The 18,983-nt window shown below is 48.4% G+C and overlaps 1 protein-coding gene across 4 annotated transcripts in view; it reads left to right on the top strand.

Moving 5' to 3' along the window:
- The window catches only part of PEMT (phosphatidylethanolamine N-methyltransferase), an 82,349-nt gene that overhangs the window by 180 nt on the left and 63,186 nt on the right, over positions 1-18,983 (top strand). For 2 of the 4 annotated variants that reach the window (XM_019541953.1, XM_019541956.1), the window contains exons 1-2: positions 7-63; positions 4,759-4,866. In XM_019541953.1, the coding sequence (XP_019397498.1) occupies positions 4,774-4,866 (93 nt within the window). In that variant the 5' untranslated portion in view covers positions 7-63; positions 4,759-4,773. Of the gene's footprint in view, positions 1-6; positions 64-430; positions 455-4,758; positions 4,867-18,983 lie in introns of those variants that run through there. The other 2 variants (XM_019541955.1, XM_019541954.1) reach the window with 2 other exon arrangements.

Below are 18,983 nucleotides of genomic sequence, written 5' to 3' on the forward strand. Positions count from 1 at the left end.
CGCCGGGCGGGGGCCGCGGCCCTGGACTGTTGCGGAGGCCTCGGCAATGTGGACTACGGCCAGGTACCGGGGGTGGGACGGGCCTCCCGTGTGCGTGGTGTGAGGCAGGGCTCCCCGGTGTGCAAGGTGTGAAGCATCCCCCCGTGTGGGAGGTGAGGCAGCCCCCCCTCGTGTGCAAGGCAGAGCTCTCTAGTGTGCACGGTGTGAGGCATCCCCCCGTGCGCAAGGTGTGAGGCAGAGCTCCTCAGGGTGCAAGGCGTGAGGCAGCGTTCCCTGTGTCCAAGGTGTGAGGCAGCCCCCCAGCGTGCCAGGCGTGAGGCGGGGCTCCCCCATGTGCAAGGCACGAGCCAGCCCCCACCCCACATTCAAGGCACACACCGGTTTCTGGGGGTGTAGCACTTCACACACGTGTGCGTGCACGTCAGGCCGTGCTTCACCAGGGAGGCACAGGTAGGTAAATCGGGCGATTCCCGCCCTCCCGCGCCTGCGAAGCTGCCCCGCGCCGCAGCGTCCGACTTGCCCCCGGACAAGGCCCCCGCCCCGCTCTGCCCTCCCTGCAGAGCCGCTCTAGCCCCTCGCAAAGCAAACGCGGGGCCCAGGGGTGCTGGAGGGAGCCTCCGATCGGGCCTCGGTGGCCATTTCGGGGTTGTGCTGCCCTCCCAGCCGCTCGTTGCCAAGCCCAATATTGCACCTCTGAGAAGATTTTTATTTTTCTTTGCAGAGCTTGAAAATAATGCGCCTTGACTCGCTGCGCTTGTGGATGGGGGGCAGCTGGCATCGCTGTCGCCTGCGTATGCCAGCTGTCAGTGGTTCAGCAGGATCAGAGCATTCCTCTCCCAAAATAATCCCGTCACGTTTTGGCAGATGCTGGTGTCTTGTGTTGACTAGAAAAAAAATCAGGCTGCTTTGCTCATTATGGGGATCACAGGGTGTGGGGGGAAGGCGAGGGGAGAAGCCTGTTTTCTTAGCTGCTCAAAGGCCTTGTCGTGCCTGGGAGCTGCGGCGTGCTCTGGGTATCGAGGACTCTCCGTGCCTTGCAGGGGTGAACCCCTAATTGCTGCAGAAGAGAAGCAAGCTGTAAACTAGCCGGTTGTAGGGAGGAACAGAATCATAAAAGCCAAACTCCACGTGTACCGGCACAGTACATCTGCTTTCATCAATATTTGGGTTGGAAGAAATCTCTAGGCTTTATCTGGTTCATCTCCCTCCATGGACAGCATGTGTGAGTAGCAGGGATATTTTCCTTGGCTGTATGACGAGTGGCCTGAGATTCCTGCTTTTATTTTTGTGACCTTTTAGAGCTCCAGTTCCAGTATTTACCTGGTCATCTTAGGGCAGATTAAATCCTGGTGCAAAGAAGTTATTTTGGTAGGTTTGGTTTGGCCCGCTGCATGCATCTTGGATGCTCCTGTTTTATATAGGAGCAACCCAGCCCCTTGGGAGCACCATCAGAACCATTCTGGGCTGGACTCAATCATCTTGCGAGGTCCCTTCAAGCCCCTAATGTCTGTGTAATCTATAACGTCCATGAAATTTTCCCCTTGGAGAGTCTACCCCACTCAGGCACTTACAAATCCTTTCCATTTAATTGACCTTGTTTTCTAGAGCCTGGAAGCATGCTGGGTACCAACCTTGATGCCAGCATGAAGTGACAAGGCTGGGGCATTGTTGCAGGGAATAGTCCATTATTTGTAACAGCCCCTTGTCAAAAGATGTGACCCTCTCCCTCTTCCCTTGGTCTTTTTAGTACGTTTATCAGAGGCCGGGACGATGCCTATTTCCGGAGCCCTGCATCTTACAGTGGGTTGCCTGTGGGCGGCCTTGTGGTCTGTAGCACTGCAGGTACCTTTGCCCACTGGGCAGTTGATTGCAGAACCTCACCTTGTTTCACCAGTGCCTGGCACATCAAAGGTCAGCTCCCCATGCCTTTGAGCCCTACTATAGTATGTGCCAATATAGCTTTTCTCTCCCTTTGTCTCTCCACCCCTGGCTGGTTTCTTGTGCTGGCTCTTGGCAGCAAGTAAACAGCTGTTTTGCTGCAATGAGTTGTCGTCTTGTACATCTGTGGTTACATAATGACTGATGGGGAGCCAAGGTTTGAGTGTGCTGCGCTACATTTAATTACATGACATCCTGAGCCCCTTGGATAGACAGATTGTCCTGAAAGGCTCCCCTCTTGCCCATAAAAGCACAACTGATCACAGCCCAATCTGCTGTGTGCCTGTGACTGAGACCGTGGTGGTTCAGAAGGAGAAAAGAAAGTCCGCGCCGCGTTTAATGGGGCTTCCACCAATGAATGGGTAGGTTGGCAAGAGGGGCTTTTGTTCCTCAACTGCTGACAGTGTGTTCTGCGCTGGAAAAAAGCAGAAACATACCTTGCTACACAACACACACATTAGACACAGGCCAGGCAGTCTGGACATGTTGTATGCTGGATACTTAGTGTGTTGTTTGCAACTGATAATGCTTGTCTTCGGGTGAAGGGGGGACTCAGTAATGGGCACTTTGGAGAAGGTTTGGCAGGTTCTTGGAAGAGTAATGCGAATGGAGGTCTAGGGCAGTTGGATGGAAGTAAGAGTTAGTGCCAGGGATTGGAAGATGGGGGACGATGGCTGTAGCTATAACCTTTGTGCAAGGTGGGGGCCTGGAGGGTGAATGGACTTAGCAGGTGGAGGACGTGAACAATGAGCCAAGGCAAGGGGAAGCAGGGTGTGTGGTTGGATTGGAGAGCGAGGGACTGGGGGATTGGGGCCCTCTTGGGATCCAGCATGGATCCTACCTTGCTGTGGGAGCTCTGTCAGAGTCAGGCCACGTGTGTGCTGTTCTCGGAGCTCCTTCCCAGTGCCAAGCATTTGTAAATGCTTTTCATGAGTGAGCCCCTGTGACCTCCCCCTGGCTTTTGCTGTGGCCATGAGGTGTTTTGCCTTCTCTTCTAGGAAAAACACCCTATGTGGCAGCTCACAGCGGGAGCTTTACAGCCAGAACTGCAGGAGAGCAGCCAGAATTGTAGAAGCACAGCAAGGGAACAGATTCCCAATGCTGTTCGAGGTAGCGCTTTTGCATCTCAGGACGGGGGTTTCGCTGTAAATAAACAGCCTCTGATTTAACGGCTCATTTCTTCACAAATTGCTATGCACGGCCCATGATTTCCGAGGGCCCACGAGGAGGCTGGGAGCTCAGATTCCCTTTTTTCCGGGCATGTGAGATGAGCTGATTTCACGCTAATGCCCAATGTGCTCTTTAGGCAAGAAGCCTCATTACTCCCTCACATTGAGATATCAGTATCATCCCTGTGCCAGGATCATTTCAGGTTGCTTTAGGAACTGACCCCAACCCAAACTCCTGGGTTTTAAATTCAGATTGGTCTCCTCCCAGCATCACCGTCTCTGAAATATTCCAAATGCGGCCACTTGAAAAGCAGAAGCCTCTGACATTTCGAGGGGGGTATAGGTTCAAAAACATTTTCATTTGATCCAAATGGGAGTGGAATGTTGTTTTTTCCAACACAGTTTTTGCAACTTCCTATGCACTCGATACCTGTTTTGTGGAGGGGAAGGGGTGGCAGCCTGGCTATTTTTACAGAAAATGCTTATGATGTTGATAATTTGCAATGAAAAGTTTCTGTCCCTGAAGAGAGGCTGCTGTTTGGGATGGGCATGGTTCAAACAAACAAAGTATGTTAACATTTATTCTGATTAGCTCTACTTACAAACAGGAGTGAATTTCCCTTTCCAGTACCCTGGGGCGTTACATTAGTATTGTTCTCACTTTACAGAAGGAAAACCTGAGGGGTGCTTTGGTGTGTGACATCCAGGTTGTATAGGGACAGAGCTGGGGTCCTGGTACAGTGCTGTTAGCTATACCCTGATCCTTGCCCTCTAAGTGTGAGCTGAAACACCATTATTATTATTTGCCTCTGAAACAGATGTGGATTTCCCCAGCTTCCCCAGTATTGTGGTACCTACCTGAATAGCACCCTGCTATACTCTGCTCCTTTGTCATGGCTGATAGGAATCTGCAGGCTGGAACAGGTTAAATCCTAGGTCTCTAGAAGGTCTGAGCTTCCCAAGTTAAGCTGATGATATGGAAGCACTCAGCACTTCAGAATCAGGGAATGCGTGACCAGCCTGGAGGCAGCTGGGGTAATACTTTGTACTTTATATCCTAAAAGCTGTGGGATGCTTCACAATCTCTCACAGCAGCTTTCTGGGGCAGCTAAAGGATTCACCTGCCACTGCAGTGCAGCCATTTGGAGGTAAATGTGAGAGCTATTTGGCAGTTTAGGATAGGAGGTGAAGAATCATCTTGTATCTGGCTGATGGCCTGGAGAAGGGCTAGTTTTGCACAGTGTGAAATCTTGAGTTAGATTCCAGCAGAGCATTGGCTTCTTTGACCTTCAATGTAGTTTCATCCAGAAGTTGAGCACAGCACTGTACCCCCTGTGGATCCTGAACCTGAGGTTCCTCCTCCTGACTTGTGCGTGTCCCACAGCATAAGAACGCTCATAGGAGATATCTGATCCAGGAGTTGGCCCTGGTTAGCTTTGCTTTGGCTGTGAGCACCCAGCAGACCCTGAACTGCTGCTGTTAGGGTTGAAGGGTTGTGCACAGAGTGATGATACTGCAGTAACATCACCAAATCTGGTGTAGCCTCTTGCTGAACACTTAATGACCTGTGCTGTGTTCAGTCCTCTAGGTGCTGGCTAGTGACGTCGAGGCAGGCGCACGTCCCGCTAACTTTGTGTGACCTTCCTTGCAGATTGAGACTTCCGCCATGACCTGGCTCCTTGGCTACGTCAAAGTGACCGACTGCACCTTTGCCACTGCTGTCCTGTGCATTTTTTTTAACCCGCTCTTCTGGAACGTGGTAAGCTCTGCATCTCCCATCCCAGAGACCTTTTGCTATGTGAATTATTTTTAGGCTTGATGCCTGCTCAGGCGGCAATGGTGTCTGGCCTGGTTCTGAGCAGCTGCTCTGCCTCTAAGGAGCTCACCTGACAGGTGGTGTGTCTCTTTCCCTGTACAAGCTCAGAGGACACATCATGCTCTTTCTCCTCTCAGTTTGCATTTGGGTTTCGGGGGGGCTTTGGGATGCAACCACTGAGGCAAGCTGAGCGCTTCCTCTTGCAGGGCTTATCCTGTCCAGGGTGGATGTGCGGAGTTGTGTGAACAAGCAAAATTAGGAAGCAAGTGAGGTGGGTGCTTGCCAGGCACGTGCAGCCTCGGTTGTCCCTCTCTGGCCTGTGTCAGCTTCCAATGCACCCTTGCCAAGTAGTAGCAGGGAGACCTGCAAAGAGCTGCATAGCCGAGGGCCTCCTTAGGACAACAAGAATCACCCTGAAACCCCTCCTGCCTCTGTTAACCTTATGACTGAGGGGGCTTGGCTTGAGATGTGTCCCCCTACCAGCATGGAGTCGGCTGTTCTCACTGGTGCCTGGGTGTCCGCAGTGCTTGTACTCTCACTGGAACATAGTGATGGCATGTACCCCACCTCCCCTCACAAGGCTAGGTCTTCCTTGTCTGCCCATCTGGGTCTGCGGAGGGCTGTACTTTGGTGATTGTGTGTGGCTCTTCTCCACAGGATGCCAAGAGGCAGAAGAAACATAACTGCTGAGCCTGCTTTTTGCACTGTTCTCATTAATGTGTTCTTTTTTTAAGCATCTCCCAAATTGTGCCATGTGTCACCCCAATGTGAATGCAGAGCATAACTCTGCGATGTCACAGAGACTTGGTGGGATCATTGAAGTGACTGGAATAGTGATTGAGAAGGGCATAGCACATCCAGGAGGACTTTGGGGCAAGGGATGGGAGGCCAGGATGTTGTATACATCAAGGATGTACAGTGGAACCCAGCTTCTTCACATCCAAGTGGATCACAACCTACTTGTTTGCAGTGAGTTGCCATTTAAGGATGAGTCACTGAGCCAACTGTGGTTGCTTTTACCTTAAAGTGTTCTGCTGCTTAATCAGCAGGAACATCATTATCACAGCTAATTGGAGAAGTGTAAAATAAAAATGGCAGGAATCAGCTGGAACACCTCTCTGGTCCTGTGGAGCTGTTTGCCGTAGCTTTATATTCTCCCCTGGCTAGTTCACAAACCCTCATCTTCAGAGGGGGTTGAGGATCCTGACTGTGAACAACCCAAATTCCACTGTATGCTTGGGCTGGGAGGTCCAGGATGTAATGGGAACCCTGTTGAAAAGCTCTGGATAAAGTTAAAAGGAGAGAGAACTGAGGGTGCAGTCGTGGCAGGGGTCAACTGTAGATCAGCAAACAAGGAAGGTGAATGAGACTTTTCTTCAGTAATTAGCAGAATTATCCTATACTCAGGACTTGGCTGTAGTTGGGGACTTTAACCAGACATTTTTTTGGAAAAGTAACATAATGGGGCTCAAACAGTCCCTGGGAGGTGCTGGGGACAACTTTTTGATGCAGATGGTGGAGAAGGCAATCAAAGAGAAGTAGGTGTAATTCCAGCCAGTTGGGGAAGAACTGGTTGAGAGTGTTACGGGAGAAGACCGCTCAAATGGCAGTGATGGAGCTCATGATTCTTAGGAAGGGAAGGAAGGATAACAGCTGAACAAAGATGGTAGCACTCAGGTAAGCTTGGAGAATTAGTAGGGAAGGTCCCAAGGGAAGCAAGTCCAAAGGACAGAGACATTCTGGACAAATGGCAGTTTCTTAAACCAATAATACTAAGGTCATAAACACAGGTTATGCCTAGGGTGACTATATGGGACAATGTGAAATCTGGAACACTGTCCCCCTCTGCTCCCCCCTAGTCAGCAGGGTAGAGGCAGGGTTGAGGTGGTGTGGTGCAGCTCTGGTATTACTGTTCAGGTAACTAAGGGAGTCAGTGACCCATTAGTTTGTACTTCACAGGTGTTAATGATTATCTCCCTTTTTTAATGTTAAGCTAACCTGTTTTAAGGCAGTTTTGCTGTCTACTAGGGCTTCTTATTTCACAGCTCGTGCCACTCCGCCTCCCCTTTAGATTATGCCCCGCACCTAGGGCTCATGTTTAAAATTTCACCAGCTGGCTGGGACTGGCCTCCAAAATCTGGGACTGTCCCAGCCAAACTGGGTCATGTGGTTACCCTCCTTGTGCAACTGTGAAGGGAAGATCAGAAGTAACTGATCAATTTAGGAGCAACTTGGCTAAATCATGAGCCTTTCAATGACCTGAAACTCAGGAGGGAATCAATATTTTCCACCTTTTCTACATCAGATTACTAAAGAGGAGGAAAAAAACATAGTACCAGCATGTAGGATCACAGTCAGAAAGGCCAGGATCCAAAATGATGTACAACTATAAGGGACATAGGTAACAAAAACATCATTTTTAAGTACATTTCTAGTATGAGAGTGTCCATGAAAAGAATTGCTCTGTTCCTCAAAGGGGAGGAAAAGCTAATCATAACTGAGAAGGCTGAAGAGTTTAATGCCTTTTTTGCTTCAGTCTTCATGAAAAGGTTAACTGTGATCAGATGGCTAATAACATAATTAGCCTCAGCAATAAGGGGGTAAGAACTCAGGCTAGAATTAAAAAGGAATGGGTTAGAGACTACTTACAGTTTTCAAATGAGCTAGGCCTGGTGAAATTCACCATAGAGTGCTTAGGGAATGGGCTAAAGCAATCACAGGGCCCTTAGCTGTTGTCTGTGAGAATTCATGAAGGATTGGTGAAGTTTCAAAAGAGCAGAGGGGGGAAAACACACTGCCTATTTTTGAAAAGGGGAGAAAAGAGAGACCTGGAGAATTATAGATGGGTCAGCCTAACTGCAGTTCCTGGAAATATACTGGAACTGAATGAAGCAATCTGTTTGTAAACACACAGAAGATAACAGAATGATAAATTGCCTCCCACGTGGATTTCTCAAGTACAAGTCATGTCAAACCAAACTCATTTTCTTCTATGATAGTATAAGAGGATAGAAAAGTATTGGTGTGATACATCTGGACTTTAGTAAGGCTTTTGACATGATATCACATAGTGTTCTCATAAGCAAGCTAGGGAAATACAGCTGAGATGAGGTTGCTGTTTTCCTACCAGTTGAGTTATTGACGGCTCAGTTTGAAGCTGGAAGGATGTTACAACTGGGGTTCCTCAGGGCTCTCTCTTGGGTTCACTGCTGTTCTGTGTTTTCATTAATGATTTGGTTCAAAGAACGGAATCCACTTGTTAACATTTTCAGCTGATCTCAAACTGGTAGGTTCAGCCAACACTTTGGGGGATAGGACTAGAATTGAAAACAGTCTTGACAAATTAGAGAAATGGTCAGAAATAAATAGGTTGTGGCTCAATAAAGACAAGTGCAAATTACTGTGCTTAAGTAGGCAGAATTAACCACACAGATACAAAATAGAGAGTGCCTGGCTAGGGCACTGGCTAGGGAGCAGTTCTGCAGACAAAGTTCTGGGGAGTCTAGTGAATGGCAAACTGAACATGAGTCAACCATGTCACACTACCATGAAGAAAGCAAACATCATAGTGGGGCATACAAACAAGACTGTTTGGTGTAAGATACATGAAGCAGTCATTCAGGGATATAGCTTATAGCTGTGTTGATCTAAAAAGCAGAAGCAGACAAAACTCTTGTGCTAGAGGTGATATCTTTTATTAGACCAACTGAATAGTAGCAAAAAAATGTTTTTTTTTCAAGCTTTCGGGTTCAAACACCCTTCTTCAGGCAGAGGAGAGTTCAAAGACTGTAAAAGTTCTCCAGGTAGAAAAGAAACTTCATCTTGCACAGGGGAGGTAAGGGATGCTGTGGTTCCCCTGGGTTTCAAAGTCCATTTGTGAAAAGGTTGCTTTGTAAAACAATCTTTTCATTCTATGCAGCACTGGTAAGGCCCTGGCTTGAAGGCCTCTGTCCAGGTTTGGGCACCACCCTTCAAAAACTAATGTGGACCCACTGGCAAGAATGCAGCAGAAGGCCAGAGAAGCGCTCAGAAATATGATTAATGAGGAAAGATTGAAAGAACTGTGCTTGTTTTGTCTAGAGAAGAAAAGATTGAGGGGAGGTGCGATAAGAGTCTTCAAATATGTCAGAGGTTACTGCCAAGAGGAAGGTTGTGAACTATTCTGCTCGTCAGCTGGGGAAAGCACAAGGAGCCATGGCCATGAATTGCGGCAGGGGAGATTTCTGTCAGATGCTGGGACAGACTTTTCCACTTTGAAGCCAGTGGAGCAGGGGGAGATCCCCGAGGCGCGGTGTGGAATCTGTCATGGGAGGATTTAAGAACAGGTTGGACGAACCCTTGTCAGGAATGGTTTGGGTAGAGCTGATCCTGCCTTGGAGCAAAGTGGTGGCCAGCCTGCGCTAGGGGAGGGTGCTGAGCTAATCTGTGCCCACCTGCCCAAAAGTTGGTGCTCACTGGGCTAGGTAACTTCCCCAAATCACTTCCAGTCCAACTTCCTAGGGAATCAGAGCAGCTGCACTGACTTTGCACCTGCAAGTCAAAAGAACAGAATTCCTGGGGTTTGAACTGATTAAACAAAATCAACTCTGCTGAATGCTGCAGGACTCGAGCAAGCACCTTTCTCTGCTTGCTGCTGCTCTGGTAGTTGTGATTGCATTGCCTTACCTCATGTTCCCAGCCAAATTACAGTGAAAAGGGCTGCTTCCAAGGGAAATGTACTGAGGAAAGTTTGCAGGGCCTGTCTATAGGAGCAGGCTAGTTCCATGCCTTGAGGTGCTGGCTTGCAGTGCAGCCAGGCAGCCTGGGAATACATGACCTAGCCTCTTACTTACGGAGCGCTGGCAGTGTGTACAGCTCTATGCTGTAGAAAGAAGAGGCAGTCTTGGTCCTGGGTCATTCATAATATTAAGCGCCTGTTCTTCTGTCCTTTAAAAAACGTGCATTAACTTCACTGGGCTGACTCGCATGAGGAGAGGCCCCACACGGCACAGCTCGGGGAGTTTGGGGATGGCGCATGTCATTCTTGGAAGGCTTCTGAAGCAGAGCTGTTTCTGTAGCCCAGCACACGAGGAGTGAGGGGTCGTCCATGTGGAAGAAGAGCTGGAGAAGGCTCTGGAGAGGCTGCGAATTGTGGAGACAGTAGGAGTCAGGAAAAGGAAATGAGAGACATTATTCAGGGCTTTCTGCTGTGCTATCACCATAATATTAGAACCTAAAATGTAGGGGCCCTTCATGAAGAGCTGGTTCAGATAAAATGCCTGCTGTGTCTGCCAGGGGTGTGTTGACAATCCCAATTGTGTGAATACAAGAAGTAAACACAGTCAGCGAAAGGCTCAGCCGTGCCAGCGTGCTCTCCACCATGCCCTGCAGCCTGGCAGAGAGCAGCTGATTTCTGCTTTGGGCCTCAGTGAGTATTCAGGGATGCTGGCCAGGATATATGTACTGAGCTACTGTGTCCTTACCGATCGTTTCAGCCTCGTAGCTCTGACAGCGCAATCCATCCTCTGATCACAAAGTGCTTTACCGGCATTAGAGGATGTAAGCTTCATGACACCCTGATGAGGTAGGCAAGAATTATTGCTCTCCCTGTTTCATAAGTCTCGCATGGCCAGACTTCAGAGCAGTGAACCCAGGCAGCTGACTACAAGCCTTGAACCACACGATTGCTCTTTTTGCCCTCCAGAGGCAAAGTCTCAAAAGGCTGCAAAGTGACCTAATTCCATTGCTGTCAAGCTGTCTCTGGGAGGCAAATTGGCCTCAAAAGTAGAATATTTTGCTCCTGATTTAGTGGTTTTTTTTTTTTTTTTTTTTTTTTAACCCATGCAGAGATCTTTAAAGGGGCCTGGAGGGTGCTCAGCATTTTTTTTCCCCCAAAAAAAATCAGGCCTCTTTTTAAAGTAACTTGGGTTTGGCTTCCAAAAAAAATAACATGCTTAAAATCTCTAGCTTCTTTTGAAATTCTTGCACAGACTTTGTTCATTTTTTCTCTCCAAGTGTTGCTGTGACTCATGACACTGGCATTTGGAGTTCTAAATTGGCTGCAACAGGGGCATTTTACCTTGGATCCTTTACCTGGCATCAATAGCAAAGAAAAAAATCAGAATCTGGTCTTCTGGGAAATGAGAAAAACCTGCATAAAAGGAAAAGAATAACAGCCCTTTCTTGAGGATGTTGGTTAGCATTCAGAAGGCCTTGGATTTCTGACTGTTGGCATCCTTGTGTATTGAGGGGTAGCAAAAAAACCTGCTATTGCTTTTGTGTAGTGAGAACTTGGCCACGGCAGAGAAACTGCAGTGCTTTCTTGAACAGCTTTGCCTTCCCCAGGAGGTGGCACTGCAAGCAAAACGTGGAGGGTCCCTGTGTCTGATCACCTGTGCATGGATCTTGTGAAGAGGAGCCAGATGGAGTTGTGTTCATCTGGGGTCCTGGGGTAGGGTGAGAGAATTGGGTGTTTCTCCAGGATGGGCTGCTGCCGTCTACCGCTGGCCAGCAGGTCATGTGCTTCTCCTGCTGCGAATGCAGCTCTGGGATGCATCCTGTGAAGATGTGCTGCTTCCTCAGTGGAGCCGGGAGACGGGGCTGAGATGTTCTCTTTACTTATTTTGGAGCACTTCTGTCCAGTCACAAAAGCTCCTGCATTTGATTGCAGCCTGGACTGTGGAAGCGTGATTTACCTGCATGTTTTCTATAGTACATCCACCTCTAGTAACTGAACACTGAGGCCTCTGTGAAAACTCTCTGTTGAAAGCAACCAGCTCCTGTTCCTTTCAGTGGGGTTTTGGGCTCCTTTGCAGATTCCAGCCTGAAACTCCAGTGCACAGAAGCTCTGCCTAGGAAGTACAGCCAGGGGTCCTGGAGGTTTTACTGGGGCTGGACTAAATGTGTGCAGTGCTGATGCCCAGCAGCTCTATTTCTGGGTTTCTCTTTATATAAACCAGCAAGACTGAAAAAAAGCAAGTTCCCTTTATAAGACAGCCTCCTTCTGTGCTCTTTCCAGGCCCATTCTTTGAATCCTCCCAGCCAGTCTTGTCTGGCTTTTTCCATGCTGCCAGTCTCCCTCCTCATGCCATGACCCACCTGCAGGCCTCTGAGGCTTCCCTTACCCAGTTTCTCTCTCCTGGTCTCTCTGATTTGTGCCCCTGCAGCTAGTGTCTGGATTATTTAGTCTGTGTTTGGCCTAGCTTGTAAGGCTCTTCTTGCAAGGATGTTGTTTCTTTGTGCATTGCCAAGCGTGTGCTGTCTGCATGCAATAAGTAACGAGAAATGTTGGCCAACCCTCTCCAGTTGTGTTGAAATGCTGGCTATGGGGGAGACAGGTTGCCTGAGGACTGGAGGTACCAGTGAGCTAATTTGCCTGCCCCACTGAACTTCTTCCTGTGTAATGTCTTGCAGGCGTTGGCTTGGGCTTTCCACCCTTGTTGCACAGGGCATTGAAGGGAAGACTTGGGACGAAATCCCTGTTTTATTCACTCCATCGGAGCCAGGTTTTATCTTCAGGCTCAATCCCTAGTCCTTCAACATTTCAAGCCCTGTGGGCAGCATGTGCTTTCGTGACAGCAGCCAGGTGGCAGCTAGCCACTTTCTTTCAGCGCTAGAGCCCAGTTGTGTGTGATATGCATTCATTCCTGCAAGCGACCAGCTGTGCAAACACAAGACAGGTTTCTTTGGAACTAGATGCATTTGAAAATGAGGCAAGAAAGACACAGGAGAGAGACAACCTTTTGTAGCATATGCTGTAGAGCCCAAGGGGACCTATCTTGGCTTGGTGTACCTCTACTGAGGACACGGAAGATGCACCAAGGATGAATTTGGCCCATCATGACTACCCTCCATCCACAGCTACTCCTCCTTGTTCTGCCATCCCAATTAAAACATATGCCCATTAGGTGGTCACAGAGTTGTGCTATTGAAATAAGCTTGGATATTTCATAGACATTTGGGCTGGAAGGGACCCCAGAGGACCATCGATTCCAGCCCCCTGCCCCAGGGGCAGGAAGTCAGCAGGGATCTTAGGATCCCAGCAAGATAAGCATCCAAATGTGTCTCAAAGGCATTCAAAGTGGGTCCTTGAACTGCCTCTGGCGGCAGTCTGTTCCAAACCTTGGGGGCTCGGACAGTGAAGAAGTTCTTTCTTATGTCCAGCCTGAATTGGTCGCTGCAGAGGTTGTGACCATTCGATCTTGTCATCCCTTGGGGCACTCTGGTGAACAGATGTTCCCCCAGATCCTGATGAGCATCCCTGTTTTCACACAGGGTTTTTCTTTCTCTTCATCTCTTACCTCTAGTTTATTTCCTGTTGCTGGCTATTATGAAATGATCTGCTATGTACTGTGATTCCAAACTGAGTCAGTGTCCAAGGTCAAAAGGCTAGGGTGCTAATGCTTGCTCTGTAGCATTTGCCAAGTTTCGTCCTCAGGCCTAGCCCGAGTTCCTCCTGGATTTTTATAAGGAGATGTTGGCCACATCTAGTGGTGAGAACATGGGGCTGGGAGTTGAGAGATACGGGCAAGATTCTTTTTAGAGGTAACAAAAATAATTGTTCGCAGGCATAGTAATGGAAGAGCCAGTATTTGGATATTAAAAGCTTGAAATGTGGTGCGGTTCTAGTCAGCCAGGTTTGATGGAACACAGGCCTCGTCAAACATGATTTCCTTCGCTGATGAGATTGCAAGCTTGGGCAATAAAGGCAACCACAGATGTAATAGGTTTTGCAAGGGGGCTGACTTAGTACTCTAGGGGCAGCCAATTCTGACATTAGCCGTATACAGCATCAGCGAAGCACGTGTAACGCGCTTTAAGACCCAGCAAGCTGATGGTTCTCAGAAGGGAGTCGTCAATGAGAGCTGTCACTGCACAGGCGAGTTTCCACAGGAATTGGTGCTAGGCCTGACACTGTGCAGTATTCTCATCTGTCATATGGAAGAAAACGTCAGATCCCTGCCAGCGAAACCACAGGTGACGTAGAGATGGGCTGAGTGGCCAGTAATAGTGCTGCCGAGGCAGTTAGATGGAGCAATCTAGGCCTTTTCAACCCAAATGTGTGAACGCAGCCAAAAGCAATTGTGTCTGGGAACAAGGTGCTCAGACCTTTTTACAGACTGGGGGACCACGTCCTGGCAAGCAGTGACTTTGAGAAGGGTGTGGGAGGTCACAGTGAACAGACAGCCCAGCACCAGGACCACACGGCAGCAACAAGGACAAGTGCAGTCCTTGGATGTAGAGCCAGGGCAGCAGGGAGGAGCTTTACCTGTGTAGGTGACATTGGTGAAAGCTGCCTGTCCTTGCTCTTGCCTGTGCATCTTAATAAAAGGAAGCTGGAAACATCAGGGAGGGTGTGGAAAAGAGCCACGGGGACTGGAGTTGAAAGATGGTGCTAATGTCTCACAGCGGGAGGTTTGAAGAGCGCAATCTGCTTAGCTTATCAGTAAGAAGATTGAGAGGTGACTTGATTACAGCATATAAGTACCTCCCTGGAGGGAAAGTACTTGGTGCTGAAGAGCTCCTTAATCAAGAGAAAAACAGAGTGAGGAACAGTTAGGTTGCAAGCGGTAGCTGGCCTTGGACCAAGCTTCCTTATTTCGGCCCTCTGCTCCTAAAAAGTTGCCAGTCCCTGCTCTTGGCAAATATTACTGGGATCAGTACAGGGCAACTAGGTGGAACGGCAATGCCTGACGTCAAACTAGATGCTCTCATGATGCCTTCTGCTCTCTTGGTAACAATGGAAACCCCTGGGGCTCTTTTAGGGATCTCGGCTCTAGTGTTTCTCTTGCATAGTTTTTGGCAAGTGCTTTTAGATCCTCTTCTGGAAGTCAGCCTACAATTGTGATGATTATTCACAAAGTGGATGTTAAATCTCATAAAGGAACAAAGGTACTTTGTGAGCCCGTAGAGTGACAGAGACCTTTTACGAAGAGGCGAAATTTTTGGCTGGTGCCAGGGGCTCAGCTCCATCTTTCCCTTTCTGTTTTGACAGTATCTCCCAGTGGGAGGCCCAATGCAATTGCCATTTTTTTGGTGTGTGCTGGGAGAAAGTGGGACATTATTTTTAATCGGGCTACATCCCAGGTAGCGGTAACTGTCTTCATTTCACACTGCTTATGACAGGGATGAAGATTTTTCCCATAGAAATGACTGGTTTTTTTATCTGAGTGACTAGGCAAACCGTCCAAGATTTGTGGCGCTTCCCACCGAGGCAGCGAATGTTTAAACGATGCTGTAACACTTGTTATGAGTGTGTGACATCTATCATCTTGACTAACTCGTAACAAACACCCCGGGATTTTGATTGTCATGAGTATAACATTCTTTGTGCGTATGTGTAACAGCGCACCTGTTTGACAGCTAAATTTAGAGCTGCAGCAGGAAAGCATCACTGTGATGCACACAACAGGCCTCTGAAAGTGGGTCAGGTAACTTGGCCTGCTGTCTGCTCTGACACAGTTCGGCGCTTTGTCATCTTAAGGTAGAGCAGTGCCTCTCATCCAGACACCAGTTCCATATCTCTTCTGTGTAGCTGCTTTCAAGAAGATCCTCTAGAAAGTACTCCTAAGACCTCCAAGACAGCAAGGCACAGTAACCTTCTCTAGCTAAAGGATTGTCTGCTTCTGGTGTGCTGAATTCACCTGCACCGCCAGGCTGGGTCTGGGCTGCAGAGTTCCTTGGGGGACCGGGCCCAACAGTGTGGGGGTTCACAGCTGTCGCTCACCACCCTGCCATTGACACACGTGCCCGCTGGGGCTCCATAGCAAGGAATTTGGTGGCAGATCCTCTCTCTGCTCACCCCACCCCTAAATTTCTGGCCTTTTATGGGAGCCTGGGTAAAACAGCTCCACAGGCCATATGTTGGAAACCCCAGTCTGCATGCACGTCTCTCTCACGTGAACCCTCCCACCCCAACAGAAAGCCCGTGAAGGTCTACGTCAGCAAGAAGAAAGATGCTCCAGTCAGTCCTAACCTGAGACTTGGGAGACTGGGGTTCAATTCCCTGCTTTGTTGTAGGCTTCCTGCTTTCCCTTGTGCAGGTCATCCAGGGCCAGATCTTGCTCCAGTCATTAGTGTCTAAGTGAGGTCCTATTTCAGTGCCCCAAATCCCTGGAAAACCCACGGATATAAAAGGTGGGTGCATCCTTTTCCTCCTTGTTGCTTTTTGTGGCTTAGTCTTGAGCCTCAGGTGAAGGCATGTTACAGAGGCAGTGGTTTTTCAGGGGTCTGAGCAGGGTGGGGTCACCTTGATTCTTGGTAGGTGGAATTGAGCTATGTCGCTTGGTCTTTCTGCGCCTCGGTTTCTCCATCTGTGAAAGGGAGGGATATATCAACCCAGGGAGGCAGGGTGGTTCTGAGGCTCAAACTGGTAAAGACTGTGAGGTGCTCAAATCATACAAATAAATGCCTTGGATGTTCATGCATGTAATATGCCAGTGTGATTACTGTAACGTCATGTGCAGTCATAGTAATGGTAAATGCCATTGACCATTTAGATAACCAAGCATGCGCATGTTGAATTAGTATGTATATAATGTTCAGGCTTTTTGCATTTGCACACCAGGGCTGCAAGCTAGGTGAACATTTGTACAGCACTGCCCATCCAGTGCTAAGAGAATCTGGGATACTTTCCATTTAGGGTCTGCCTTCCATATCTGACCAGCATAATGTGTTTGTAGCACCACTGAAGTCAGACTGTCTCTATAACCTCTAACAATCCTGTTTGAACAACCCCAGAATGCACGTGGCATTTTTTATCTTTGTCCTACGCTTGCCTGGAATCCCAGGCTATTTGTTTGATGGATTGTTTCTGTCTAATGATTTTAAAATAAATCTCACACACTCCACCCCCTTGACAGCAGCACATCAGCCTGTGCATAAAGGAGGGGAAAATATCAGTTAGTAAAGAAACCTATTTCGGTGTCAGGCTTTCATGAGTTATTTGTGGATACTAAGTGAAAAGGTGAAAGTAGAGTGGTGGGGAATCTGTTGGGACGCCAACAAATACCATTTCCACTTTACAAGGTTCTCAGGCCCGGTGACTCAGTTCCTTCTGCTGTGAAATGGGAATAATAAGTAGTGAGACTGTTTAATACAAAACAATCAAAGTGATCCCTGTCTGCAGAACCGCAGACCAACAGCCGCATGCAACTGGGAGAGAAAGGGAGCAAAGCACTAGAAGAGATAGGAGAAGGAGGCTTACTATATTTTGGACTTCTATTAGGGGGCTTGTGTACAGTGAATGAGTAATGGAAGGTCAACTGTATGGACTCGTTCCTGGATTTCAGCAGTTCTTAGCCATCAGGGTGTTTGTTTTCCATCAACATCCATGTTTTCTCTAAGAAGAGATGTAGCATGATTCCTGCTTGTGCTTGCTGTAGAATCCAAGGCAAGTAGCCCCTTTGGCATTCACCCAGGGGCCAGATTATGTCACCTTTCACTGCCCTCCTCCTTGGTATTCCTGTCCACAGGCCTTCTCAGGGCATGAGGTTTCTGCTCTGTGTGAGTAAGGCCTGGTAGGATCTGGCCATGGAATAAATAATACCATGGCTCTGCCTGAGTTGGTAATGCAAGAACTGTGGGTGCCCTGTGTAAGAAGAGATGGGCCCTCCTGTCCAGCCATGAACTCAGCAGCGTGAGGATCTGGGACAAAGGATCTACTATCCATTGCCCGCGGTTCGGAGCTAACAGCCCTTTAGTTGGAGATAGGAGAAGCCCCCATTTCTCTGGTAAGGAACTGTTAGTTTGGGCCCATTTCCACTCACCTACCACCTCACAAGGGATTTGTGGTTGTTGTGGAAGACGTAGAGGATGGGTAGGAAGGGGAAACCAGATGAGATGAAAGCCTTGTCCACCATTTTGTGGCTTACTTGTGAATTTGCAGGGAGTTGAAGTGCTAAGAGCCTCGCTGGAAACAGTTAGAAATTTCCACACCCAAGCATGGAGTACAAGTGCCAGGTCTGGACAGCAGCTCCACCTGGTCATCCTGGGTGTACCCATTTGGCTTTGTTGATATCCCCCTTCATTTTCCTGTTGGAGCTTGTGTGCTTCTGTGACCAAGAATCCCGCAGCCCCCGCTGAGCCTCTGTACTTGTCCCTTTAAATGTTAAAGATAGAAATTGGCAGAGGAACGATTTTTGCCAAGCCGGGTTTCCTCCTTTGTAGCTCCTCCAGTCATAAAAATGTCCTCTGTATTGGGATTTTATGTATATGATGGCCTGAAACTGCTTTGCTAGAGCAACAGCTTTGCTGTGCATTTGCAAAGCAACTTACTGTAGCATTTCCATGACCACAAAATATGTGCTGTGATTAATAGCCAACAGGTTCTGAGAGCACACTGGTAGCACAGGATGAAAGATGACTAAAGCCAGCTATCCTGAGTACGGGGAGTCATCTTCCCCTTCAGGTTGCCATTTCCAGCTGGTTTTTTAGATTTCATTTTCTGATCCAGGGTAGCTTTTATCTTGCTGTCAGCCTGACCTGCTGCTGTTGGCTGGTTCCAAGCACTCATGTATTAGAGTCTGTCCAAAACCAAGTGGTCCTGAAGGATTTGGACTCTAGCTACGAGCTTTTTTCTTGTTGGAAGAAATATGGGAGGATAAAGTGGGGCTGTTTTTCCTTGATTGGCTTTTTCCACACACATGCAGGGCTGTTTTGCAGAAGGGCTTTGTCTCCGCAGGTCCCCCTGGAGTCTGTGGGCATTCCTGGAACAAACTGATTGCTTCGAGCATGGAGAGGGGATTGGAGTGCTTCAGCGTTCAAAAGATACCATAGAGATTACGTTGTTGTAGCATCACTTGCAGAACTTCTCTTAATCAGTGTCTCTAGCCTGGCTACGGCTTTTTTCTGCCTTAATTCAGAGACTGCTGAATGCTTAGGCTCATGGATTTGAAATACTGCCCAACCTTTAGCCTTTAGGCTAATTACTCTTCAGGCTTTTTAATCCAGGCTGTTTTGGGGCGACTGCCAGGGGCTGACTTTGATCTGTTATGCTTATCTTAAGAACTTGGGGGGGAGCACGGACCTGTTAGTGTCATTTACAGCACTACAGCTCATGGACGGGATCTGGCTTCATTGAG

The sequence above is a fragment of the Crocodylus porosus genome, unplaced genomic scaffold (genome assembly GCF_001723895.1).
Source record: "Crocodylus porosus isolate Cpor-Errol unplaced genomic scaffold, CroPor_comp1, whole genome shotgun sequence".
NCBI classification, from domain to species: domain Eukaryota; kingdom Metazoa; phylum Chordata; order Crocodylia; family Crocodylidae; genus Crocodylus; species Crocodylus porosus.